The sequence below is a fragment of the Antennarius striatus genome, chromosome 15, assembly GCF_040054535.1.
Source record: "Antennarius striatus isolate MH-2024 chromosome 15, ASM4005453v1, whole genome shotgun sequence".
NCBI classification, from domain to species: Eukaryota; Metazoa; Chordata; class Actinopteri; order Lophiiformes; family Antennariidae; genus Antennarius; species Antennarius striatus.
The window spans coordinates 5,016,102-5,043,907 of record NC_090790.1 but is presented as its reverse complement, the minus strand read 5'-3'; the positions used below and the strand labels follow the sequence as shown (position 1 = coordinate 5,043,907).

Genomic DNA, 27,806 nt, shown 5'->3' with positions numbered 1-27,806 from the left:
CTGACTTCCTGAAAATGTTGCTTTTTGTTTTGCAATTATATCTCGTCAAGTTTCATAGATGTGTACCTAAAAAGGTATGCAGTGCGCCGTCATTCCTCGGGGTTAATGCGTTCCAGGAATCGCACACGATTAACAAATTCCATGATAGAGCGATGAACTATTTATGATTTACGGTATTTTAAACGTTTATGAACCCTCCCCATACTGATATTAAATCACCTTCTATCTGTATTACCTTTTCCCACTCTCTTATCGACTGTTTAAAGCACTTTTGTGTCTCACGCAAGTCCGAGACTCACGGAACGGAGCGCACTTCTGTCAGCCAAAAGAATGTGCGTACTGTATCACATGACTGCCTACCAAAAATCGGCGATGAGTACAAAAGTTGTGTATTTATACTATTCAGAAAACACTGAATACTGTGTGAATACACAAACAGAAACACTGTCCCGGACCACCAAAACTGCTCTTGTGATGCGATGGTTCTGTCTCGCAGGTCCGTTCGCCGACCCTTCAGCCGAAAGTTTGTCGAGAGAACGAGCCAGGGAGCGGGAGCGCAGTCGGCCTCACGAGAGGAGGCACCACTCGTCGGCGGGGGAGAAGCAGCGCTACTACTCCTGTGAGCGTTACGGCAGCAGAGAGCAGTGTCACACCAAGTCGGCTGGTCCCAGTCGATCCACGTCGCCCGGAGAGGGACAAGACGCCGGTTTGCTCAAACAGGTGAGTCACCTGCCAGATGTTTGGTCATGAGGGCCAGAAAGTTTGTGGACAGAAACACAACTACTTTTTGTGTCTTTATCTTCAATATTGAAATAATTGCACATAGCTAGTTAAACTAAAAGTGTATATTATTAAATGAATAAAGCAATACTTTCTGGCTCTGTCAGTAATTTCAAGTGAAACTACGTATTTTTCAACAGGCACACAGGCAAAAATGAACTTCCTTCAAAGAACAATCACGTCTTTGTGTTTCTGAGACGTTTGATGGAGTCTCCTTAGATTATATTCTTACATTACAACCAAACTTTCTTCACACAGAAGACACAACGTTTTGCCTTTTACCTCTGTGAACATTTTCTCTGACTCCCACCTGACTTTAAACCCCCTGCTCTCAGCAGCCAACTTTAGTTTAGCCATTTTTGAGGAGGGGAGTAGCTGAAACTTAATCTCTGCTCTGACTGCTGATGAATAATGAAGCCGGGGGCCGCTTGCTGCAGTCACTTTGCTGGCTACCTTTGCATTGTGGGTAATGTAGTGTTGGTGCGTGCAAAAGACCAGCAGGTGGCTGTGGCCTGTGGGCCGGTTCTAAGTAAAAAATTAAATAACATCCAGGTGGGCCATAGATTATTCATTCTAGGGCTGTTTCTGGCCCCCGGGCTTTGACTTTGACATATGTGTGTCAAAGGAAGTTCTTCTCATCAAAGACACAGGGTGTATGTTACATTTTTTTTCCTTCCTGTCCTTTTCTTTCCCAGCATGGCAGCAGCATGGTAAAAGCCGGTCCGGTAGCCCTCCCCTCTGGTTCGAGCACTCTGGGTCGCGGTCGCAGGCAGCTGCCTCAGACGCCACTTACCCCTCGCCCCGCCGTGGCCTACAAGACCGCCAACTCCTCGCCCGTCCCGTCTGGCGCCGGCACCGCTGCGCCTCAGACCCGCTTCAGTCGTGGCCTTTCGGAGCATGACCGTTTAATCGGGAGCCACAACGAGTTTACAATGCCCATTACCCGGATCGGTTCGGACCCGAGTTTAAACTGGCAGCAAGAGGTGGCACCTCAACGGGCCCCCATTGACCAGACGGAGGACTTTGAGGACACTGTGAGCAGCCACGGAGGGGGACGCTCCGCCAGAAACACTACTGTCTCCACTACATCCTCAGCTTCACACGGAACTGCTACTGCGTCAGTTACAGCACAGGGTCGGGTGGGAGTGGTGCCGAACGGGTACCACTTCACGCTCGGGGTCAGTTCTGCCTCGGGGCCCGGGAGCCGAGGAACAGGAAGTCTCAGGGAGAGAGAGGAAGAGGACTGGTGCTAACATGTCAGAAAACTTTTTCTGAGGACAGAGCAGCTTCTCGGTGAAGTCCTGCGCTCGTGTCAGGTCCAGTGAGCCGGAGGCAGCAGATTCACGCAGGAGAACCGAGGAGGGAAGCCAGTAGAGGGTGCTGTACACGTGATCAGAAATCATTCCAGCTTGTCTTGTTACTCTTCTTTTTATACAAGAATCCCTCAAAGGAAAAAAAGACGCTGACTTTTTCTATCCCCTTTACTTGCACTGAAATTATAGCACACGTGAAAACCCATAAGTATTTTGCCTTGGCCAGTAAAACCAGTGTTGGAGCAGAAGAAAAAAGCCAAAATGTCCTCATTGTATGATTCAAACTATGAACTGTGTTTCAGATTGATCTGAATACATAATTTCTCCTTCTAATGACTGCTCACAACACTTTTTTTTTAATTTTTGTATGGGTTTTTTTTGCCATGTAAGAGGTAAAACAATTGTTTTAAACTGTTTGGTTTGATGCTATAACCAAATTATTTTCCTTTCTTTTGATATTTTCTTATTTCATCATCAAATTCTGACTTATAGGAAAGAAAATTGAAATTTGTGCCATTAAAGAATAAAAATTAAACATTTGCATGGTTTAGATTATCTAGAGCCAGTTCAGATCACTTTTTTTTCTAAATTGTGGTAAATGTAAATTTTCGAGTGCACGTAGAATCTAGAGGGGACTTTTTGACCTTGTGTGGCTAAATACTAAGTGCCTCATTTTCCAAGATGTGTTAAATGCAGCCTGGTCACATGGACTTGACCATACTGTGTAACAGGATGGGAGTATGAAGAAAATTTAAATGTGGTTTAATAGACAGAATGCAAAAAAATAGAAACCTTTTTGTATTGAATCTTGTGGTAAATAATTAAAGATCCAAAGTAAGCGTAAGTAAGTAGTGCATGCCAGGGTCTTGATCTTGTTAAAATTAGCATCTGTGCTTTTGCTTAAGGGTGTGTGGTTAGCATTTGCCTTTCTCTTTCAAATATACTGCCAGTCTTTTGGTAGAAATGATCTCTGAATGGAGAAAAGTGCCATGTTTTAATACCGAAGCGACTAAAAAACAAAACAAACAAAACACCTGCCTCCTCCTGCATACAGAATATATCTCATGTGCCATATTCACCCAGTTATCATGGGTTTCCTGTCTTCACATCTCTTTCCGCTGAGAGCAGTAGTGATTGAGTTTTTTGGTGAGGTTACCTGTTCACAGGTACAGTAAAGAGTTGTGTTGTTGCTGCTGACTGTTGACATAAAAATAGGGCTATGCAACAAGATGACACTTCATCCAACCTGTAGCTTTACCCGCTTGAATCTCCAGATTCAGGATTAAGTGTGACTGTGACCAAATTTTAAAATTAAATATAAAAAGTTTTAAACTTTATTACATTATGTACAGTACATTTAACTCACAGAAAGACCTGAGGCATAAATGGTATCTAAGCTGAAACACCGGTCTGCCAGCTGACCGAAAGAGGTTGAACCCAAAACCACTCCAAATCTGAAGCTGTCTTCTCTCCAAAATTGAGTCAAGTCATATTTTTAAATATTTTTTGTGCTTTTTAAACTGTTCTGGAAAAGTCCCTTAAATAGAACAATTTCATTGTTCGGTATTCGGTCCTTAACAATCATCCAAACAGACGTTGTGTCATTACCAGAGCCTCACACACCAGTACCAAGCCTGGAACCAACAATGTGGCTGAACTGATGCTGCCAGATTTGAGGCTCTAATATATTTCCATTCAGTCACCCCCACACTGACATATCACCACTTCCTGCTGGGCGAGATACGTCCACCTGAGGGATAATGCTGGAAATATTCATCAGTTACTGTCAACAGAAAAGCAGAATATCTGCCTCTCAGTAATCTCTCATTTCCCCACCCAGTCTGTTCCTCAGCCTAATCCAAGTTGTTGTTAAGGACACAAATCCTTAAAAATGACTCACATATGTTCATTTTTATTGCATTCCTGTTTTTTTTTTAAACAGGTCTTTAATAAATGGGACTATTTTAGACAGTGGACCTGAATGCCCCCTTCTCCATTAGTACCAGGGTGATGGAGGTGGGATAAATTACAGCGGGTGTTTATGCTAATCGAGTGACATGTCTGTTCAACAGTGTGGCTCATTTGTTTTAAGAGGGTTTAGAAACTCAAGACCACAGAGGTGAGCTTTTCTACCACGTTTCCTTGAAAATACCTTTATCCACCAAAATAATGTCACAAATATTACAAACAGAGCATACAGCAAGGACTGAGCTGTTATTCATTTTAATTCATGTTTCACAAAAAAGGTGGTAAAGGAGGGTGGTGGGTCTATAACCCAGGAGACCATACACTTTTGTTAAAGGATCTGAAAAACAAAATATATTGTCCGTCAGCGATTTCATATTTTCATAGATCAACAATGAGTTATGACGATTTCCTCAATATGTTCTGAAAAATGTCAGCAACAAGGATTCTCTAACAAATGCGTTTGCTGCCACCCCTCAGACTTCCTCTTTAAACACAATGTAAGTTTTTCAGACATCCAACGAGCCCTACATCAACGAGAAACTTAGTTTTTTTCTTCTGAGTTTACTTTGGCTGCCCCCACTGGATTTGTTCTTTTTGCATGTTGAAAATGTGCATGTGCGAAAAGAAGCATTGTTCGACTTCATTCAGTCCATGTTATGTACAATTTGTTTCCTAGTTGTACCTTCTAATTATCTAAACACACTATGTATCTGTTTCAGGTAAAGAAAAAAAAAAAACAAGCTTGAATAACATTTTATCACAGAACCACCAAAGGGAAACACGGCTCTGTTTCAGAAAAGACATTCTGGCTGAATCCTTTGCTGCCTGATCTGTTACTTGACTGTCTCTCCCACAGTCATTTTGACTGTACCCATCAGTTTTGTATGAATATCAGTCCTTAAATAAAGAGGTTATGAAATTGCATGGTGTAGATCCTTGAAATAAATTGGATTAGGTCTTCAGAATCAAACATGATAATCCATGTTGTATTGTTTTAACTGTAGCTTTGTGCTACAGTTTGTTCCTTTATAGGGAAAAATTATCATGCATTGATTTACTTATTAAAACCAGACCAAAAAATTGAGTTTCAAAAGGAAAATTGAAGACAAATTAAGATGAAACGGTGAAATGTCAATTAACAAACTTCAGCCTTACTGAATATTGATATGTCTTTAAAATTTAATCAGCTTGGAACTGGTTAGAGAATATCAAGATATTAAAGGTAACTTTTGAATTTTTAACTGATGAGTAGATGAAGTACAAAATTTTACTGAATTTCACTGATTTTTTTTCGGTGTGTGGTGGTCACTAAGCCTGTGAGAACTGTTTAATTGAATAGGCAGAGGCCCTTCATTTGGGGCCACAGAGGGAGCACCACTGGCCAAGGAATGACAGAAGAACAGGGGAGGGTGACTCCAGTACGACCAGAGAGCGACAGCAGGGATAATACCCCAATGGGTCATATAAGAAAGATTTTAGCAGATCTGTTTTTTTATCGTTATTATTATTATTATTATTATTATTATTATTATTATTATTATTATTATTATTATTATTATTATTATTATTATTATTATTATTATTATTATTATCATTATTATTATCGGTATAGTTTATTCCAGTTGCTTAAAAGCCCTTATCATAGAGTGAACAACATGATATATATAACATAAAGTACAAAGCATGAATTGTAATGATGTGATAATCAAATTATATGACTTCACTAACACAGAATCCACGTGTGTTTGGTGCTGATGTGCTGTCTTACTAGAGTGATGAAGTGTTCAGATATTAATAGACAAGACACTGAATAATTAGCTAAAAAGTTGAAAACAGACTTTAGAATAAAGAGGGCGGGCTATAGAACAATTGTAATTGGTCCACGTCCAAGAAAGGGGCGGGTCTAGTTGTTGGCTCGTGCGGCATCACGGATCGTCTACTGGAGGAGAGAGTCTGCTGTTGGCTGAGGAGGAGGAGGAGGCGGGGGAGGAGAGGTGAGGACGATGAGGAGTTAAATGAGAGCCATCCTGGACAAAGAGAAAAGTGACGTTGGACGTGTCCTTCACTTTTGTCTTTAAAGTTGATTTTACATCCAAACTCTGGGTCTCTCGTTTATATGTATTTAAATCTGAATTGCAAAAAGTGATTAAACCGCGAAGATGTTGTGGTGGTTGGTTTGCCTCTTCGGGCTGGTGGTGACGAGCACCGCCTCACCTGAAGACTCACCGGAGGACCTCGGAGGCGAGTCGGGCTCCGGGATGCTGTTCGCAGGTAAGAGCAGTGATACACCTGTAGCTCCAGGCGAAATTCATTTTATTATTGAATAAAAATGAACATATTTTTGGATAAAGTTTCAAACTTTTAGCCCACTGGTAATATTAAAAGTCGAGTCTTAATTGTCATAATTGTCATAATTAGTTAGCGGATGCAAGCTAGCACCACTTACTTTATCAAAATAATAAAATGTAAAATGTTGTTCGTAGTAGTTCAGTTGAATTCTTTTGTATACCGGAGTTGGTACTTCATTATTAGTAAATCTTCAATTATCTACAATTTACAGATAATGGATACAAATTCACTTAATGCCTGTGAAAATTATACCAAAATTCAAAGTGTTAGCTAATAATGCATTACCAAACGCTATATTACCTTTAGCATAGAGTCAGATATGAGCAGCTGGAATTAATTACATAATTCGTTCAGCCCCAGCCTGTCAAATTTTATGCAATAAAACTTTATAGTTGGCTTTCTTTGTCTTCCACCGTGAGAATGTACTTCAGCCACTTGTAGACAGTTGAGATCAATGGCTCTTCCCTCAGGTGGGGTCACAGCTCCCCAAAGAGAAAAACAAAAATGCCTCTATTTAAAAAAAAAAAATCTTAACTGTTTGTTTGAATAGGAGGGAGTGCTCTGAGTGTCTTGTATATTACTTTTAGAGCAGTATCATTTAGACTGCCACTACTGCAGAGAAAATGTCATAAAGTGCTTTTAAGGATGCAGCACAGTGGAGAAGAAAATGGTCAAGTGCTCTCTAGAGTGTCCTTCTTGTGGACCACAGGTAGTAGAGAGCACTAATGCTGGATGTGCACTTAAAACAGAGGAAGCCAGATACAGTGCCAAAAAGCCCAGCTCTCCACCAGGGGTGACATTACGTAAGTGAGACACAGGTCATAAATTTAAGAGTCAACTTGACTTTAAATTGCTATTTACGTCTTGAGATTTAAAACTTAAGTCTCAAGACTTAAGTTTTAATTTTATTTTAAGATTATTATTTGCAGTTTTCTACACTAATAAGTTTGTATGAAACACAATCCATCGCAGAAAATGTTGTGTGTACGACAATAGGCATGTCTGGTTGATTGTGACATTTCTTCAATTTATTGTGAAACATTTAAACAAAATTTTTTAAACATTTTTTCATTTTTCTACATTTCAGGTAGAGACACTCTTGGGTGAGCCAGTTACATTTAAATGAGAAAAAGACCATTGCCATGTACAGTCAGTTAGTGAGTTTAAACAGTCAAGTGACAGACCTCATGATGATTATGATCTCATGGTGACAATAGTGACAGAGACAAGCAGTGATGATGGACTTTTCATCTCTTTTTCTTGTCTTGTTTTCATTGTTTACTCTGTTCCCTTGTGTGTGTGTAATAAATTAGTATCCACAAAATGAAGTGACTTCATCTGATTGTAACCACTGATACACACATTCTGCACAGCTGGGAACTGACGTGATTCTGAAGACTCTGTTTTAACCCTTATGGCACTTAAAAGTCCATGCATGTTGTCTCATGATAAATAAGTGTAGCTGGAGTCTATAATATGTAAAAGATTTGTCATGCAAGTCTTTAGGACATCATTTCCAGTAGTCCTGTATGCAGATTGACAAGAGTGACTGGACAAGCCAACAGATATTCCTCAGTAGGACTGGTGAAACAACAGTCCTACTGCTTTATGGTTAAAAAATATGGTTTTTAATTTAATGATTAATAATACCAGTAACAAGGGATGACCAGTTTAAGTTTTTTTATGGCTTCATTTAATGTCAGTAATGTTTGCCTTTTGGCTTCACAGGCAGTCCAACATGTTAGTTTGGCTCCTTGTGCCTCAAAATGTTTAAATATTCAATAGTTTCCTGTTTGTTTTTATTACAGATATGTAGTTCATGCAGTTATGTAATAAAACAAATATAATCTTAGCAAGGGTATGTCTCAAATAAATATGCCACCAAACTATATTATGCTTCTCAGGTGATCTTCTGGCTTCTTCTGCCCAAATAATATGAGCACATGTGGAAACGCCTCCAGATGGAATCACATGCAATGCTTTTATTTTTCCAAGAAAGACATGAACCAAAGCAAGGTTTTCTAGCACCTGCTTTGTTGTCTCATAAGTGTTGTCATCGTCTGGTGTCCTTTTGATTTATCAGAACTGCTGCTATTGTGGCTATTGTGCTGTAGAATGTGTTCAGTCTGCAGCTTAACATTGTGTTTGTGAGCTGCATCAGACTTCACTTAATTTCTTCATAAAGATTTTAATCTGACTAGGCAGCTGAGTATGTCATGTCTGGATTTCACAGCATCACACTGTTTATTTTACAGTTTACTTGCTGTTGCTTTGTCCCCATTACTAGCATGTGCATTAGAGACAGGTAGGAGACCCAGAGCAGAACTGCCAGAGAGCTGGGGACCAGCTGAGAGGTTGGGTTACTCAGTTCAGACTAGTCTCCCTCCTTGTTGATCCAACTCTACCTGTTGAATGTTTGCTCTGTGTGTTTTCAGGGTATACCTGTAGGTGGCAGTGAGAACACCTTGTGTAAATGTTCAGTGAAAGATACCTGATTAAAATCTACTGTTGTTTTCTCTCACTGAGCCACATGTAACTGAACTTACTTGGAAATTTATGATATCTGCAAAGGCAACACCTTTAATATAAGATGGTATATAGTGCAGCTGATTGAACATAATCTTTATTCTGAGCCAGATTAATATCTTCCAAAGCAAGCCTGTGCTGTGATGCTCTGCGTTAGGGATACATAGGGTTAATGTATAAGTAATCATGGGTATTTTTGAAAAAAAATTCTTCAGCCAAATAATAACACCAAGATGTTCAGCGCTATGATGTCTAAAACACTGGTGTGCATATAATGGCGAGATGAACCAGGTTTGACTCCATGTTAAAATAAATCCAGATGACTTGGAAAGAAATCCATTCTTCAATATTATGGCACAGCATTGTGAACTGTAATTGCAGTTCACAATCAGTGTCAAACTTACTGCAAGTCGTTCTCATCATCATACATACACCTTTAAACTAAATTTGAAAACACAGTCGTCATATGTACTGATCTACAGACCTGGTGGGCACATTGGATTGTGATGATAATCATGTAAACACAATAATGTTGTTACAGTTTGTGAAGCCTGCCATCAGGTTGCACTCATTGGCATCACATTTCCCCTCAGCCAAGTCTAAAAAATGTTTGAGGTATTTAGTGTGCACATAAATACATAGATGGGGTGCAGTGGTGCGGTGGGTAGTGCTGTTGCCTCTCAGCAAGAAGGTTTCGGGTTTAATTCCTTTCTGTTTATATGCTCTCCCTGTGTCTGCCTGGGTTCTCCTGGTTCTCTGGCTTCCTTCCACCTCCAAAAAACATGCTGCTTAGGTGAATTGGTCACACTAAATTATCCATAGATGTGTGTGAGCGGTTGTTAATCTTTCATGTGAACCTGCATTGAGCTGGTGTCTTATCTGGGGTGTACCCTGCCTTTTTCTTGTTGATACTTCCTAGAGGCATCAATTTCAGACAATATAAGCATTTTCTCTCATATCCTGATCCCCTTATCAAATTTTCAAAATGATCAGATATGAGGCAAGGAAAGTCAAATTTTCAGGAAGGTGACAAATCCCAGTGTTTTTAGGTTCACCTTCAGGACTACCATCACACAAATTTTACACTTTGCCTCAAAACTAAAATCACATCAAATAATTCCAATGAATTCCCCCTCATTTATTCTCTGAAGAGAATGAATACTTTCCACAATGGATATGTTATGTTTTCCTCAGGTATATAAGATATCAAATCCAGATGCTATATAAAAGAAACTACTTTACAAAGTTCTCTTATAGTGAACTCCTGGTGAGTTTTGGGCTCCTCGTTAAATTTAGCATCCATATGTCCATCCATCCATAGCTTTATACATCTCACCTTACTGTGACCTGTCATATGATGAGAAAGGATTCTTTAGACCACCGTATGAGGGTTGGAGGAGTTTTTCATTTATTAAAATGCTCCCCATCAGCACCCCCCACCCTCTCACCTACAAAAAAAATCTTTCTTCAGGAGTGGATGCTTATATCTTATATTAAATCCAGATACATAGCCACAATTGTACATATCATGATCCACCATATTTTCTGCAACTGAATAAAAAATAACTTGACACAAAGTTCACAGACACACAAGCACTCACACGCACACGCACACGCACGCACGCATGCACGCACACTTGCACTCACACATGCACGCATGCACACCCACGTACGCACGCACGCACGAACACACGAGCACACACACACACACACACTCACACACAAATCAAATCAAATGCTCTACCCACATCAACTTGTTCCCCACATCTTTGTCTCTCCGCTTTGTTGAATTTCTTAGTCAGCATTCTGTCCTTTAAAGGCCCCGATGTCATTGATCTGTAAACCAGCATCTGCCACCAATGAAATGAAGGTTCTCATTGGACCACCAATGAAATGTGATCTTTGGCTGTGCTCATTAGATGTGATCTGGATTTCATTAGTCAGCTATAACCAGACTGACGTTCTCTTGCCATTTGTGGTTTAATATTCTCCACAATATTCAAAGGCTATGTCAGTCTGGTGCTGGATGTGGAGCAGGTTACAGCTTGTGGTTAGCTTTATGCGAACAAAAGCGAGTGGAGACACATACTGTAGCTGCAAACCAGAGTCTCATTCTGTAATCTCTTGTGAAGACACCTGGAACCAGGTGGATTTGAGTGTTCTTCAGGTGTTCTTTTATAGATGATGACAGCTCCTTTCATTCACTCACCACAGAGAGTCTACAGACACAATACAGAGGGTTGGACACATCTACAGATTTATGTAGATATAGCCAATTTAATTATCTTCTCTTTTGTCCCAAGTTATAATATTTCTGGCTTAGCTTTGACTCAAGTGTTGACACACATATTGCTTCTCTATTTTCTGTGAAGCGCTACTGAGTTTCTTTTTAGTTAACAAAACACCAAATATTTGACGTGCAGACGATGGAATAAAAGAGCTCTGGTGACAATTTGCACCTGTCCTTGCAGGTAATACCTACTTAAGCTACTGTATCTTTTCATGCATCCTTCTTGCAGAGTGGTGTCTAATAGTTGTTTGATTTGAACATTTTGCCCATTTAAGTTTTGTATTATCATTTTTAATGTAGTAGTAATGGTAGTGGTGCTGCAGGTTAACGTCATTAGGTTGTGATCATTCAGAAAAGAGTTTAATTTTTGTACACACTTACCTTACATCAGTATAGGTGCTAGGAGAAATCTAGATTACTGGTATATTTTGCTGAGATCACTGCAGTGTGGACAATAATGTTTTCTGCTTTCATTTGAATAGACAGTTGTGTATATTGCTATATAATGGTATACAATCTTGTTCTATGCGCCATTTCACCATATGGACAGGCGCACCAACACCACAACAACATGCTATATGTGAGAGAAGCCATGTTTACTCCACATCCAAGAACACTGAAGGAATGAATATAATTTAATGAAAGTAATAAATAAAAATAAAAGTATAATAAAAGTATTATGTCTGTCAATGTTTAGATGACAATTATTAAGTTACAAAATAGAACCCTAATTGAATTTCAACTGGGCCTTTTGCTGAAACCCAAAGCAAACACAGGAAAAGTAAAGACTGTCCTCTGTTATGTTAAATGATGAATGTCAATTTCAATAACATAAAGATGGATAAAACCATATTCAACACATTCGTTTGTTTGAGCTGAAGCAAAACACATATTTTATAATAGCAAAGATGGAAGAATTCAGACCATGGATTATGTCACACTACACCCTGAGAGTGGACCAGAGGAAATCTGATGGCAGGGCAAAAGCAACATTGCTAATGAATGCCGAACCAGGATGTGACTATTGGCAATACTCAAATACTCTTTCAGTGTTGCTTATTCCCAGAAGCATCACTTTTTCAGTAAAATAATAAAATGTAGAGGCCTAAGTCAGATACAAACAACACCACATAACTGTAATATGCCGTCAGTGCTTCTGCAGAGAGGTTACAGGCACTTTGATGTGAATGTGTACATTAAAACTCAGCACTTTTCAAGGTGAAAACCAGTTTTTCTCAATCATTCCAGACAATTATTTCTTGCTTGAGATTCAGTGACAGTACTTGGCATGACATTGTGTTGGTGTCTTCAATTCTGGCAGGCCTGCAGACGCACTGAATGTTTGATGTCTAATGGCTGGGGCCGACATTATTTGGCAACCATTTGCCCTATGGGACACATTTAAGCTATCATATTATTGTAATTTATCATTTTTAAAAAAGTCAAGGTCGAGGTAGGAGGGCAGTTTTAACTGCTGCAGCTGTGGCATGTGTAACCGCCTTAATACGCTTGTGTTCCACAAAATAGATGCCAGGTGATGCAATGTTGTTTCCTGACTGGAAGACATATACACCCACACACTTTATTTCTGCTCCTGCCACACACTTTTCTGTTAAAACTCAAATAAATTAGGAGATTTTTTTCTGGGAAAATACATTGTGAGCATGTTTTGTATAAACTTGTGTGGTGATTGTTCAAACGATGCCTCAACTCACAACAGTAATATTACATCCAGCATTCAACTGTAAAATCTGACCTGTTGTCGACCACAGTACTCTGCTGACACTGTGGGCAGTGTTGCTTTGCAGACCCAATGTACGTCTGATGTTTTGGCTGGCGATATAAGGCATGGTGCCTGCTGTATCTGCTCTCGCTTAACACAGCCATGCATAGATGCATTATCAGCAGACATTATTTTTTGCAAAGATAAAACCACAGAGAAATAGTTAATCCCCGAGGCCAAGCACACTACTGCGGAAGTAGCACGATAGAAAACTACATCCTTACTTTTTTACTAAGAAATTTTTATTTATATCTGTCTTTCCAAACTGAAAACACACACCCAAATTAAAATATAAAGTAAAATCATAACCTCCATGGTAATGATGTGCATTCCAAGCAAAAATGCTATTTGCTAATTATTTGTGCTAATGAACTACTGATAAAGACATGATTAAGTCGTGCATTACCATCATAGCTAATGCTAATGATGATAATGTAGAATCATGTTACAACCATTTCTCTACATGCCTAACAGCTAGGGTTGACTGCCAACTAAAGAGGTCATTGACTGTTAAGCTTCTTCTGCTTGTGGTTTTGTTTGACCTGTATATAATAATAATGTGAGTTTTACCTTGAACTTTGTCCTGGACGTCCTTTGGCTTTACGTCTTCCACACCAGACTTTTCGAAAGCTAACAGACTCCTTCCTTACAGCCAGTTTGTGTTCTTCTTTTATTGATAGTAAAGGCAAAAAGCCTATTGGTCTATTACTACCATCCTCTGGTGGTAACAATGCAGTACACATGTGGTGCAGGAAAAATGTCGGTGTTTTGTGTGGAAGACAAAACATGTTAACCATCTATTTAAAGTAATTGACTATGAAAATATAACAGTGCGATTATTGTATAGCTATGAGACAGCATTACAGTTATGTGATATAGATGAGGTTCTCCTTATAAGGATTTGACATGTGACATTTTCTTTTAGTGTCTTGAAATGATTTGTTGGGATTTCTTTGGCTCATCCATTGTTTTTTGCTTGAGATGAGAATGATTTCAATCAGTAAACTAAACTAAATGGTATCATGTTCTGGTCATGGCATTTGAATTAGTACTGGTCCTTATTTTTAGACCTGGTCTCTAAAGAGAATGAATTGTTAGAATTGAAGTTGAGGTTGGCATGTTCATAAACGTCTTCCACCACGATAAACATATGCAGATGCTTATCGTTATTGGTCCAGCTGAACTTGACCAAAGAAGTTGACAACAGTGTTATGATTAACAGAACTTAAGCAGGTCCTACAAAGACAGCCAGAGGGAAAGTCTTTAAATGAGTTTTTCTTTCCCCTTTCTTTTCTGTATGTGAACCGTGCCGCCACTTCAACGCTTTTAACAGCCTCTGTCTGTCAGGACCTGTTCTACCAGCTAATCTTTAGTTTACTTAAATGTGATTGAAGTGTTGTGAAGTCTGTGCTCAACCAAGTACATTGCCCTTTCCGTTCCTTTTACTCCAGTCTACACAAAGTTTATCAGCCCTGGATGATCTGTTTCTGACTTTCTTTATTCCTTGCCAGGTTGATGGTTCGCCCTTCTAATCAAAACATTTACACCAACAAACGACACATTGACCTTGTTGCTTGTGCTGAAAGACTGAGCTCATGTGTTTGTCAGTGTACAGGTTCATTGGCCACTGCTTTTGTGTTTTGGGCTCATTTAGCTGCTCTGTTAAAATGAAGGGTACTATCAACCACGTATCAGTTTCATAGTTACAAAGAAAGCCTGAAGTACACTGCAAACTGTACATGTTATCAATGCAATTAAGTTCACAAACCAGGTAATCAATCCAAACAGGTGAACCAGTCAAACAAGGGGTAGGCAGCAGACAGAAGCAGGAACACTGGAGAGTAGGAATAAACACGAAAAATCTTGCAGGTAGCTGAGGGCCCTGCAGAGCATATGTAGAATTGGGACTGATTGTGGGATTACCTAAAGTTGGCTGCAGCAACACAGGTGACGGGAAGGAGCTGACTGAGTGCAGGGAGGTACAGTAGGATTCTGAAAAAGACAGGAAACAGTAATGATAACAGAAAAAAACTAAAGATGAATGAAATTGATCCTAAGATTTGGATGCGTCTTGCCACTAACATAAGTGAAAGTTCAGCCTCCTGTCACAGTTGTATAGTATCAAAAAATATTGGCTGCCAATGACGTCTATAGACATCAATTACATTTTTTAACATTGAGGGCTGGGGGACAGTCTAATGAAAATCAGGCTTCCAATCATGGAATTTAGCGTAATAATGACTGATCTAGTTATGGAACAGATGATGTTGAATCAGAGGAAGACATCCACACACTTTATGTCTGTTCCTGCCACACACTTTTCTATTTAAACACATAGTGCAAGATTTTTTTCTGGCAACATACATTGCAAGTTGCTTACGATGCAACAAAGTTTGCGTAAGTCAGAGATCTCCTGCAAGCAAACGAACTGTGATGTTTTCTAAATACAAAAGTCCCGACCAGCTCCTTTATATGATCAGTGTGGCCATCAAAGTAATGATAGGTTGTTGAGGTTCTCAGCTTGAACAGACATTGTGCAAAACAAGGCTTAGTTTTTAAAAGACTTCATTGAGTTCAAGAACATTCCAATTTTGGTCACATGTGGATATTCCAGTAATTCATGTCTTTCTGCTATAATCACAATGCAGCATGCAGTGATTAAACACTGTGATCTTTATCAATTTACTGGAGTTTTGCTTCCTTGCATAACCCAGTAGAGAATTAATATATATCCTCATATACACTACACTTTATGCGCCTGTCTTTATACTCCTGATAGTTTTGAGATACAGAGTAGAACCACTTTTTAATGTTGTGACATCGTTTATTCTATCATCTGTCCTCCAGGTTTCCCAGCTAAAAATAAATGGATGTATCTCAAACAGATGCTTACTTGGAAAAGTGCCTGGGTGGAAAATAAACAGTTGTCATCAGCAACAACATCAGTTTTATGTTTTGTCTATTTTTATCATTCTCTTTGACTCAGTCTTTCTTCGGAGATTGTAACCTGATTCTCACCACTCAGAATTTTGCTCATCTGTGCTGATTTGCTGAGAGCTACATAATTCTGTGCAATCTGTGATGTGGCCATCTTTACAGTGTTGCAGCTGTGTGGCTTATGCTGTAATGATTTTCCTCAGTCATGATGAAACACAGGTCAGTGTAAAGACTGACTGTATTTAAGAACCCCTTATTCTGTATTGGTAAGTCTCCATCTCAGTGATAATGTAGTTCGGGTTATGATGAATTATATCCCCAAGCCAAACAACACCCAGTCCAATTTTTAAAAAATTACAGCAAATAAGATCAATTGCAAGATCAACACAAATGATGATTTTATTCTTTCATTTTCATTATTCAGTGTGACCTGTGATCAATACTCACATGCTCATATGACCTTTCAGTCAGTCCATACTTTATGGAAGACTTGAGGAGTAGCAAACTCAAGTGAACTTGACTGTCAAGGGTCAGGATTCATACAATCACAGGGTCATGTGGCAGCTAAGAGTCTTGTGAAGTTTTTTTTACAAGCAACTAAATGACTTTGTCAGTGTAACTATGGTTTTTTCTTACCCTCTGAAACCCATTTGATAATAATGACTCTAACAAAACACAGTGATGGTTATGAAGACAGTGCAGATTTTTGAGGTCATGGCTCACATGCCTCACAAATTCGTTACATTTATGTGCACTGTAATTCGCACCTTGTTGAGATGCAACAGGGTGGGTGTGATGCAACACAGATCAAAGCCTGGTGATTAAAGTGCAGCTCTGAGAGGGGTGAGTACAGAAATGCAGATGGATTCACATTCAGAAAAGCGGAAGATTATTTTTGAATGCAATACTATTTAACAATATGGCATCTAAATATTTTCCGGAATGTTGTTGGCCTGGTGCCTCGCCAGACCTATAGCATTAAAATGTATTCACAGAATAAAATCCACCTTCTTTACAGCCATTGAGTTACATTCTAGAATCAGCATGCTAACATTCAAACAGTCTCTAAGTTAACATGTTAATGATAAGCTGGTGTGCTAATGATGGCCGCTGTAAACATGAATGACTACATTAAATTTTGTTTTAAGTCATATTGATCCATCATATGAAAACAGTGAATGTCTGTCCACAATTAGATATTATCTTGCAGATGATCAGATAATTCACTTGAGAAATAAAAAAAATGTAAACGACGTGATGTGTTTTTTAAAATAAAAATCCATCCACATTTGTTTAGATTTTTCTGTGTGGACCAAAGTAGTGAACAGATGTTTCAGCTGATTAAGGCCTTATGAAACACGCAGTGTGAAAAAGTTCCACTTTTAAAAGTTAAGGTTAATACTCTTAATTAATAAAAACATTTAGAGATGAGACTTTCACCTGAGAGGGAATGTGAGAGATTGTTAAACTTAATATGAAGTTTTGTCTATGTGATATCAGACAGAGCAGCACATACACTAGAGGAGGAAAGGAGCTTTGCTTCTCTTCTGTTGCTGTTCCCATACAGTGAAAGGTCATGTCCTATGTTGTCAGGACACAAACATATTTTCATGTTCATGCTAGGTAAGACAACACTGAAATTATGTGCATGGATGTATCATGAGCAGATAGTTTTTCAGAGGAAACTACAGTAGTACCATGAGATACAAGCTGCTCATCATACGAGTTATTTGGGATACTAGCTGCCACTGTGTCCATATTTTTGATTGACATACAAGCAAAATGCAAGATACAAGCTGTGTTTTGGGACACCACAGCTAGTTGGCGGATGGTTATGAAATCAACTGACCAGATCTCATTCTTTACCAGTTGGCTGATGGATACAACATCTGAGACTTGATCCCGTTCTCTTTTTGCTGAGTGAAGACATAGCGCAAGTTCCTTTTCATACTTGATCATCGTTTACATAACTTATATATGTTATAATTAATTATGCACAGGCAAAGTGTATGTTCTTTTCATAATTTATTGGTGTTTGGGGCTTTTATAAAAGGCTGGGGAAATGGAGAAATGTTGTTTGATTTACAAGTTGTTTGACTTAGGAAGGGAATAAACTTGTATCTCGAAGTACTACTATATTCAGTTCTTGTACTTTATGGTTAGATGTTTCAAATATTAGAATCATAAAAAAATGTAAAAGCTGTCAGTTAAAAATTAATTTAATTATGTTGACATCCTAATATTACATTTTTCAGGAAACAAGAAAAGAAAAATCTGATTCCCTTTAATTTTAACTGAGTGCTGGAATAATTTGGTTTGCTTCAATCATTTCCACTCCAGTTGAGCCATGCTTCTCAGACTCACCAGTTCTCTGCATCGTGCAGAAGGCTGCTCTCTGTTTTTTCCATCTCATTTAAAATACTAATTTACAGGTTCCACACCCTGTTAAACTTGTATGTAAGACATATGTAGCAGAAAGTCCCCCCATCTGTTGCTTGTTCAGCTGATACATTCCTCATATGGCTGTGTTGTTGTTGGAATTGTAAAAAGGCAGTCAGAACATGACACGGAAGAAACATTTGAATGGTTCTAAATAACACACAGAAGTGCCTTAAATTTTCAGTGTACATTTCAGTGGTTTTGCAGCAGAGGCCTTTGAATAAATATTTCTACATACCTAACTTCGTAAGGTTAAGAATAGATGATGTCGCTTGTAGGACGCAGGCCAGTGGATTACCAGAGGTGCTGTTTATGTGTCTGTTCAGAGTACAGCTTGGGGAGCTGACTCTTCACAAAGACAACTTCTCCAGATGTACTTGGAGCTCATCTGCTAAAGCCCTTTCACCTATATCATCTGTTCTGCAGCTTCTATTGGTGGGGTCCAGGGATGGATCATGTCCCAGAAGCTGTATTCACATTGTGCCTTTCACAATGTGCGAAATGAAACGTCTTTCATGCAAAGCAAACTGTCAGTCTAACATCTGTGAAAACATACACTGACTCGCTTATTGAAGTTTCTGATGATATAAAGGCTGTGGTCTTTAACAGTAAGGTCGCAAACAGTCTTACTGCAGTGCTACTTGAGGTACAACTTGAAAATCGCCATTACTATGCAGCCACTGAAAAAGTTGTCTTTATTGGAGATTAAAGAAAACATTGTATTTATATATAATATATTCACTACCTCACCTCTGGACATGTCCAAACCATCTTAGTCTGGCCTCTCTGACTTTATCTCCAAAACCTCTAACATGTGCTGTCCCTCTGATGTACTCATTCCTGATCCCAAACAGAACCTCAGCATCTTCATCTCTACTACCTCCAGCTCTGTCTCCTGTCTTTTCCTCAGTGACACTGTCTCTAGACCAAACAATATCACTGGTCTCATATTTATTAACTGTTTACATTTGCCAAATATCTGGAGCGTGCCAATTGACATTGCTCAAAATCCATTGTAAGAAGTGGGGTAGAATTGAATATACTTTACTTAAGTGGATTTCTGCTTACGTAATTTCTTCCGGAACCAATTAATTTCGTAAGTAGATGTACCACTGTATTGTGATGAATTTCTAGTTTAGGTCAATGAAAACCACAAAGAACCACCATCTGTAACTACGCTATGCTGCAGCGGATCATATGTAAATTACAGTACATCCTTCACTCTGACTGCGACAGAGCATCTTTGTAAAGCTTGAGGTCAACATGGGAAAAAGTCTCAATCATGACTCAGTTAAGCAAGTGTTAAAAGGGAAGAGCGTCTGAAAAAGAGTGTAACACGTAATTCACATTGCACCAGCAGAGAGGATACAGACTGTGACAGGAGTACAACTCAAAAAAAAAAAAAAAAAAGCTGAAGAAAAGATGTACTTATGTACATACTGTATGTATGACATCCACCAAAATCTGTGAGCAAGTATGAAAAGTAAACAATATTGCTAAATGTTACTCAGACTAGATTTTAGAGGCTTAATTCAATGTCAGCATTTATAATGCACCTATGAGTTGCTCTGATTGGTTGATGGTCTTCCACACCTTCTACTGGGTTTGGTTCAACACCGTGTCATCCATCCATCCATCCATCCATCCATCCATCCATCCATCCATCCATCCATCCATCCACAGCCACTTACTCACCTTGTGTGTCACGGGACTGCTGGATTCTAACCTACGGGTGAAAGGCTGGATAAGACTCCAGCTCATTGTGGGGCCACATGAGGACAAACAAGCAAACATTCACATTCACACCCATGGAGCATTTGGTGTGACCAATTCACCTAAGCTGCATATTTTTGGAGGTGGGAGGAAACTGGATAACCCACAACCTTCTTGCTGTGAGGCAACAGCGCTACTCACTGCGCAAGTGTGTTGCCCACTGTGTGTCATGCTACTGGATATTAACCCTAATGTTTTGGAGATTTGGAAATTCTCTTTGGTTGTCCATTTAGTCACACTAACGTTGACCTTTAACTCAGTGACCTAAGGTTCATTTTGCTCCAGTGGGAGTGATTGTTTGACATTGGTCACATGCGATGCCTGGAAATAGTTTTAATTTTCAGAAGTACACCTATGGTCAGAACAAACAGCAGAGAATTGACCAGAGGTGCTTGCTTATGTTTCCTCTCCCCAACATTGTCCCGAAGCAATACTGACATTGTTTTGGAAAGACTGTTATGTGTTGAAAGCTTTATCAAGTCCAAAGGCATGGCTCCCTTGTGTTGTAAAATGGTATTCAGACATCAACAAAGAATATTTGGATTAGCTGCACTCCTGGGTCATGCTTAAATATTATTCATCCTGAGAGGGGAAATGAGAAAATGTTCAAGGGGTCTCGCTAAAGTAATAATTCAGAATATGAAGTAAGTCAAAATAATGTAGTTCATAATATAGTATTCTGATATTAGTTTCTATTTAAAAACTTCTGATTCTGTCTGCATTGTGTGTGTGTGTGTGTGTGTGTGTGTGTGTGTGTGTGTGTGTGTGTGTGTGTGTGTGTGTGTGTGTGTGTGTGTGTGTGTGTGTGTGTGTGTGTGTGTGTGTGTGTATTGTGCATATAACCATGTGATTGACCTGACACTTGTGATTACCATGGTGTGATACCAGAGCAAAAACCTGTGAAACAGAAACTCATTCAGAAAAAGCATTTTGTGTCTGTTTATTGCATAACTAGACATTGAGTTAGGATTGTCTTGAAACTGAATGTGTATGTATGTATGAATGTACAATATATATGTGTATGTTTGTGTCTATACATGTAATTTTTGTGAATAAAAGCAGAGAGTATAAGCAGACAAAATCTAAATTCAAAATTTTAATTACATAATAACCCTAATCCTAAAAAAATGTTAAAGATTACATGTCATTAACTTTCTACTGCTGCAGCTCGCTCTGTGCAGATCCTCTCCACTCCTTTCACTATAATTCCTCCTCCAGATTGTACACGTTTCCTACTTTTCCAGATGAGGCAGGCTGTTAGCTGTTATTTCCATGCAGTTGCCCTGACTCCATCTGTGTTCTGCTTTACTATAAGACAAGTTAACAAGGCTGTCTTCACACAAATACAGATTTTACATAAGCTGACAATTTCCTCCGTAATTGACACCTGGTGAAATAATATCCTAATGTCAGATGTCTCACTTTCTCATAGTCAGACCTCATAAAGTCAGCAGTTTGTGGCTGCACAGACAAGAGATATTTCCATTATAACAGTGCTGCAACTGTTAGAAATTGACAATACACATAATCTGTTTGTTACAGTAGTTGTATCCATGACTCAAATTGTATTAATGACTGACTGATATGTGTAAAAGAACCCGATTGTTTTGTTTTTTTTCATCTTTTTTTTTTTGCTGTGTTTGGTCATATTCTCCTTATCTGACTTTATGGCTTTCTCCTCATTTTGAACCAGGCCAGGTAGAAATCTTTAATATTCTGGCTCTTGGTGCCAGGCCCTCTCCCAGAGCAGACCCCAGTAATTGGACTTCAGTGACTAAGCTATCTGTTAGTCCATCTAAGATCATTAAAGTAATGTGATTCCACCATAGGATGATGTGACAGCCGACTCTGCTTCCCCTGATTTAAGCTGCTGGAAGTCAGCCAGACCAGAAAGCAGCGGTGGTCTGGAGGATGATTTGATTTAGAGTGGGGGGAAGATGTCCTGTGATGTTCTTTTGGTTATCTTAGTAATTACCTACCACTAAAATTATTGATTCATCACAGAATATTTGCATTTTGGTCATTTTGTATGGAGACAGGATCTATCCCTGGTTGGCTGGTTGCTTGCTCGGGTTAGTTCTTTCGTCTCTGCAAACCTTTTAACCCTGCCACCAGTCATTAATTGTCCATTTATACATCTGAATGACACCGAGCAAGATCATGATTATTTATATAAATTAACAAAAACCTGGCTCGCTATTCAGCTGATCCAGCCCATACTAATATTTTCAGAGACTTCAGTTAAGTAGAGAACAAACAACAAAGTTAATTCTTGATTTCTCCAGTTGTTTTGTCTGGGGAATCACATCATTTTTCGTTCAGGCTCTCTTTTCCCTGCTTACCTATGTTATTGTCCTAATTGTCTGTATTTTTGTAATAATCGTTCTCATTGTCTTCCTTTGCCTACTTTTCTTCATTCATTCATTGTCTACTACTTCATCCGCTGAAACGGGGAGCGGGAGCCTATCCCTGCTCACTGAGGGCGTAAGGTGAGGGAAACTCCGGGCGTGACGCCAAAATCCTATTTAATTTAGGTTTCTTGTAAGTTTATACTGTTTTAGCCATACCTGTTGTCTGAACCTAAGACTGATTTTTATGTATTGTATACAACCCATGTCTATTTGTTCAGTCACTTGAATCCATCTTGCGCAACACGCGTTATAACATTGTCTTAACCAAAGTGGGTACTTTACCAGGTAAAATATGCATATTTACTGAGAGAGATCAAACAATTGATCCACAAGAGTTATGCTCTCCACCTGTGCTCTTTTAACTCATGCATGGTTCTAAATCATCGTCTCTTTACAGCAGCTACAACACTCAACAATATGCAGTCTCAGAGTTTGCAGGAGTCAATATGCCCAGACAGCTCTGCATGCCTTTATAAACTGTAGGCACAAAAAGTACACCTTGAAGTTCAAACTGTAAAAAAGTACCTTCAGTGTCTTTAAAAGGGAAACACAACTGATGAGCTCACAAAATCAATGTGTCATAGAGTGTTGTGAACATAAGGGTCCCACATTAGCGACCTCTACATGCCGAGTCTGACCCCCACTGACTCACACAGCTGCCTCGCTTCCAAAACCGATCGCACTGTCAACGCAGTGAGAGAAATCCCAACAGAATGCTTTGTTATGTACTGTAAGTTTTTACGCTGGTTAACTAATCATTTTAAATTCTCATTCTTTATCCACAAGATGACTGCAATTTTTCAACACTGCGTTTTATTAATTGCATCATTAATAAAACGCAATGTTGACAAATTGCATCAGCAAAAAAATCTTGTTCTGCATAGAGAATTCAAACTCTCCTGAATGTAGCAGAGCTGTTGCTTTCTGCCCTGGCCTGTGACGTGGCCTTACACCACACAGTGCTTTGTTTTCTGCTTCAAACAATGATAATGCTTCTTTAGATGTTTTGATTAAGTGAACTGGAAAGCGCTGAAAGAAGACATGCTTGACATGAGACAACAGCAGAGAGAATATGAGTGAGAGAGGATATAAATGAAATGTTAACAATTATTAACCTGCTTTTGTCCACTGTTGCGGGTTGGGTGGTACTGGAGGCTATCCGAGCTGATTGGGGGCATGAGGCAGGGAACACTCCAGACATGACACCAGTGCATTGCGGTAAATGTTTCCATTAGGGGGAAAAATGTGCTAGAACATCATGAACTCAATTCAAAGTAAAACACAACAGAATTGATATTTTTCCCAGTATAATGCAACCCTATTTGAAATTAATATACAGTATGTGGTTGATGAAAAAGTCGGCAACCAAAATGTAATCCAATCCAACCTGTGTGGTTGACTTTATAAAGCCGTTTTTTGCATGACTTGGAGTATATTATTTTTATGAAATATTGCAGTATTTTCTATTTCAGCAATTTATTCAGTTATACAGTTATTATAACTGACAGCATAACAGCATAAGTCTAAATATCAGATTTCCGACATAAGGAAGACTTCCATGAATATAACTCAAACTTAATCAGTTTTAGACAAATTTAGGCAAAAAGGTTTGTAATGTTATCCTTTCATGAAGTCCGGATGCATTATAAATGGGAATTAAGCCAACCTTCTTACTGGAACTTAAACTAGAACTTCATTTGGCAATACAAACAGTCACTCATTAAAATATCTTTTGGCCAGGTACCTCTGATGCATATTCATTGATTGGATCTTTGCCTTTTGACTTTTTGATTTGAGAAGGTTCTGCATCCTGCAAGCTAATTTCTGCTTGTGAAATTCCTGCAGCTCACTGATTCTGAGCTGGGTATCGGCCAATCCATGTAATTACTCCAATGTTGGAGTTACAAACCCTGAAGAAACACAGGGTGGCCTTTCTGTGGCCTCATTCTTTTGTCAAGTTGTTGTGGAACTATGCTTTGGTACCTACTGTAACAGTCTGGCATGAAATCTGTATGGCCTCATGTCTGGGAGAACTTTGTCCAAGGGTTGATGCTTTGGAATTTATGAATGAATGGGGGAGATCATGGTCCAGTTTTTTTTCTTGGCTGAATTGTGTGCCACACCTCGAAAGTCACCTTCTGTGAAATATTCACACTAAAGCTTTTGTCAGTTTGTCACGGGAACGCCTGAGCGTTTGAGATTTTTTTCCATTCAGGAAAATTTGGATCCAACTACTTACAATGTTTTTCCCCTTCATTACAAAGGACATTTCTGGTGTCAGTTTTCCTCTTTGTCAAAGACATTTTTAGCAATGTGTGACAACATGATGTAAGTCAGTATTATGTTTCATGGGATGAATTAGGTGTCTCTGTTGATGAGTATTATGTTATGGTTACTTATATGTGGTTGGATAGATACTGCTTGTGCTTGTATTGATCATAATTATATTGACTGCAACAACAATAATCAAAATTATTCACTGAATACTACATTAACATACTGTGAGTTACAGTATATGTTAATGTGGTCCAGTGCTGGAAACACATTGCTGTCTTCCTTAAAAGGATTTAATTTGTATTGTTTTCTTTCCTTCTGTTTATACATCAAGTAAGGTGACATTATGGTAAGTTGGTGAATTATGTGTTTTAAAGGAAAGAAATAACGTGAACGCACCATTACATCATCTTTCATTATTCTTCACAATCCTTCAGTCACCTTCAAACCCGTTACTCACTGCGCTACCGTGCCGCCTCACTATTACAGTTACACTACTGTTACTTTTTAAGGTTGAAAGGACTGATAGTGTAGTGATTTAATCATTGTTTCTAGAATCATCTAATAGTTATACTTATGTACGTCACAGGAGAAGCTGAAGATTAGAAAACCATTGTAAATGTAACATTTTTATATATTATGTAGATCATATAAACAAGCCCTGGAAGCTTTTCTATTAGCACTGAAACTAACCATGTATTTCATAATCAACTAAGTAAGCGCCGCTGACTATTTTTTGATCAGTCTTTACATCTAAAGAAGAATGAAAAATGTAATTTTATAAATTATTCAGTAATGAACAGATATTTTAGGACCTCATTTTTCTCAGTTCAGTCAAACCAGGCTCAGGATAAAAATTTAATGCCACCTCCATGACAACCTGAGGCCAGTTTGTTGGTGGACAATGAAGTGGAAGCAGTAAAGACAATGTCCTTATGGACAAGTGACTTTTGTTATCCACTAATGTTACACGGTCGCTACTTGAGTGTTACTATCTGACTCATTACTAAGGTGCCAGGACCCACAACTATTATCTTCGCACGACCCTGTAATTCCTGTTGCCCAAAAGCCTCCACTGGACGTGTACAATTTACTAATTCCAACCATTTTTTTATTTTCATTTTCACAAAAACATCTAAATAAAAGTAATTTTACATTACTGCTTCATTACATTACATGAAGTTTACATTACATTGTGTGTGAGCTTGAAGATGAACCAATGTTCCTGTTCGCAAACGTTACATTTAAACTCCACACAAAATAGAATATGGGACAGTGGGTAAACGAGGCAAACAACAAAATTACCCCCAAACTAAAAAGCTAACCCTGAAAGTCCCTACAGCTCCCACATTTTTTCTGCGTCAGAACTGAAACATCTGTTTTAATTTTGCCAGAAACAGAACAGGCTGGCAGCCCCTCTTGCTCCCTCCTTGCCCCTAAACATCGGAATGGCTTGATCCCTTGATTATGGTGTTGGGGAGAGGCACATGAGTGAGTTCTTAAATTTTCCTTGGGGCCAAAGTGTTAACACATTAAATGTTCTTCATGAATTCCCCCTCAGAAGTGGGTCTTAATGAAGACTATCACAGCATCAGCAGCAGTAATGTCGTGGGGAGATTTTCCACGTTCTCGAGGCTATAAATTACAAATTATTAAGACATCAGCCCCACTCACATCCTGATGTGTATTTTAGAGTTGGTGGATTGCAGGATTGCTGTTAATGTTGACATCATTGTCCACTACAGTTTGTAAATTGTTTTACTACCACAGATAGACAGAGGGGAATGTGGAGATGTGGACTGAACACGAGTGTTTGTTCGATCTCTCTTCCCTCTCATACTACATTAGAGTGCACAGCATTAGTTCAACCAGGACATGTCCATGCTCTGTATTGTCTTTGTGGCAAATATTTTACTCATAATAGGATTGCTACAATCAAAACATGCATCCTAACAATTTATTTGGAGTGGGAGCAAAATAAATTGACCTAAGTAAACACATTTTTTGTGTTTTCAATTGTCTTACTCGCATTGACATTTTTCATCTACCACAAAATTAGCTTAGGTACAGTGCAACTAGCATTTACTAGCATCTAATCATGCCTGTTGAAACTAGTGACATCACAGTTTCTCAATTTGGACACTTATATCGTACAGTATGAACATTTCTTCTTGTGACAATTGAGCATTGTTCCAATATTTTGTCCTGAAAATCAAGTCACCCCAGTATCGAGCAGATCACTATGACCTTTTGCAGTATTTCAGCAAAAACATTGGCAAATGGTTTGAACATATTGGTCTTAAATCAGATTGTGCAGACATTCTGTTTTTCATTTGGATTTATTGTTGCATCAGATATCTGTCCTTCATGAGTTATTTTGGCTCTAAGAGCATCTGTAAAGCTTAGAAACCCAGTTTTTGTTTACCTGCCAATACTCTACGTGGTTCTTGTCCATACAGCCTGTCTGAGCATTCCTGGAGGGCTGGTATGCTTTGCTGGAATTTTTTGTGAGCATGTTTTGGGTTTTGGGGCTGCTGATCTGACATGGATGCTCTTTAGTCAACTTCTTTTTTTTTTGTCAAACTAATTACTTTCAGTAAGCCTCTTACATAATGACACTGACATTTAATTTGGGAATGATCATAGCCTGTTAGCAGCTGAGAGGGTTTTCATGATACAACAATGCTAGTCTTTGTGTGGTGACTCATTTTCTCCAAATATGATCAACGACTTTAATTGAAATCCTGTGGAGAAGTGTTTGATGTGCAAGTAAGTCACTGGGCTAGGCGTGATGCCAGCAGAGTGTACTTTCCACAGCTTCTATCAAAAGGTGTGTAAAAATAAAGCGAGACAAATGTGAGAAGAACGCTTTACAACAATGTTTGGCACCCAAGATTACAAAGAAAAGGATGGAATTTATAGGAACTCTCTGCAGTTTTGAAGACCAATGGCAAACAGTGTGT

General features: G+C 38.8%; 2 protein-coding genes across 4 annotated transcripts in view; both read left to right on the top strand.

Moving 5' to 3' along the window:
• LOC137608134 (voltage-dependent N-type calcium channel subunit alpha-1B-like) overlaps positions 1 to 4,983 on the top strand; it is a 127,361-nt gene extending 122,378 nt beyond the window's left edge. For all 3 annotated transcript variants that reach the window (XM_068334213.1, XM_068334212.1, XM_068334211.1), the window contains 2 exons: positions 497 to 720; positions 1,476 to 4,983. In XM_068334213.1, coding sequence (XP_068190314.1) covers positions 497 to 720; positions 1,476 to 2,033 — 782 coding nt within the window. In that variant the 3' untranslated portion in view covers positions 2,034 to 4,983. The remainder of the gene's footprint in view (positions 1 to 496; positions 721 to 1,475) is intronic.
• A 1,084-nt stretch (positions 4,984 to 6,067) lies between these two features.
• si:ch211-196i2.1 (collagen alpha-2(I) chain) overlaps positions 6,068 to 27,806 on the top strand; it is an 86,902-nt gene continuing 65,163 nt past the window's right edge. The window contains exon 1 of the mRNA XM_068334214.1: positions 6,068 to 6,332. Within this exon, the coding sequence (XP_068190315.1) occupies positions 6,221 to 6,332 (112 nt within the window). The 5' untranslated portion in view covers positions 6,068 to 6,220. The remainder of the gene's footprint in view (positions 6,333 to 27,806) is intronic.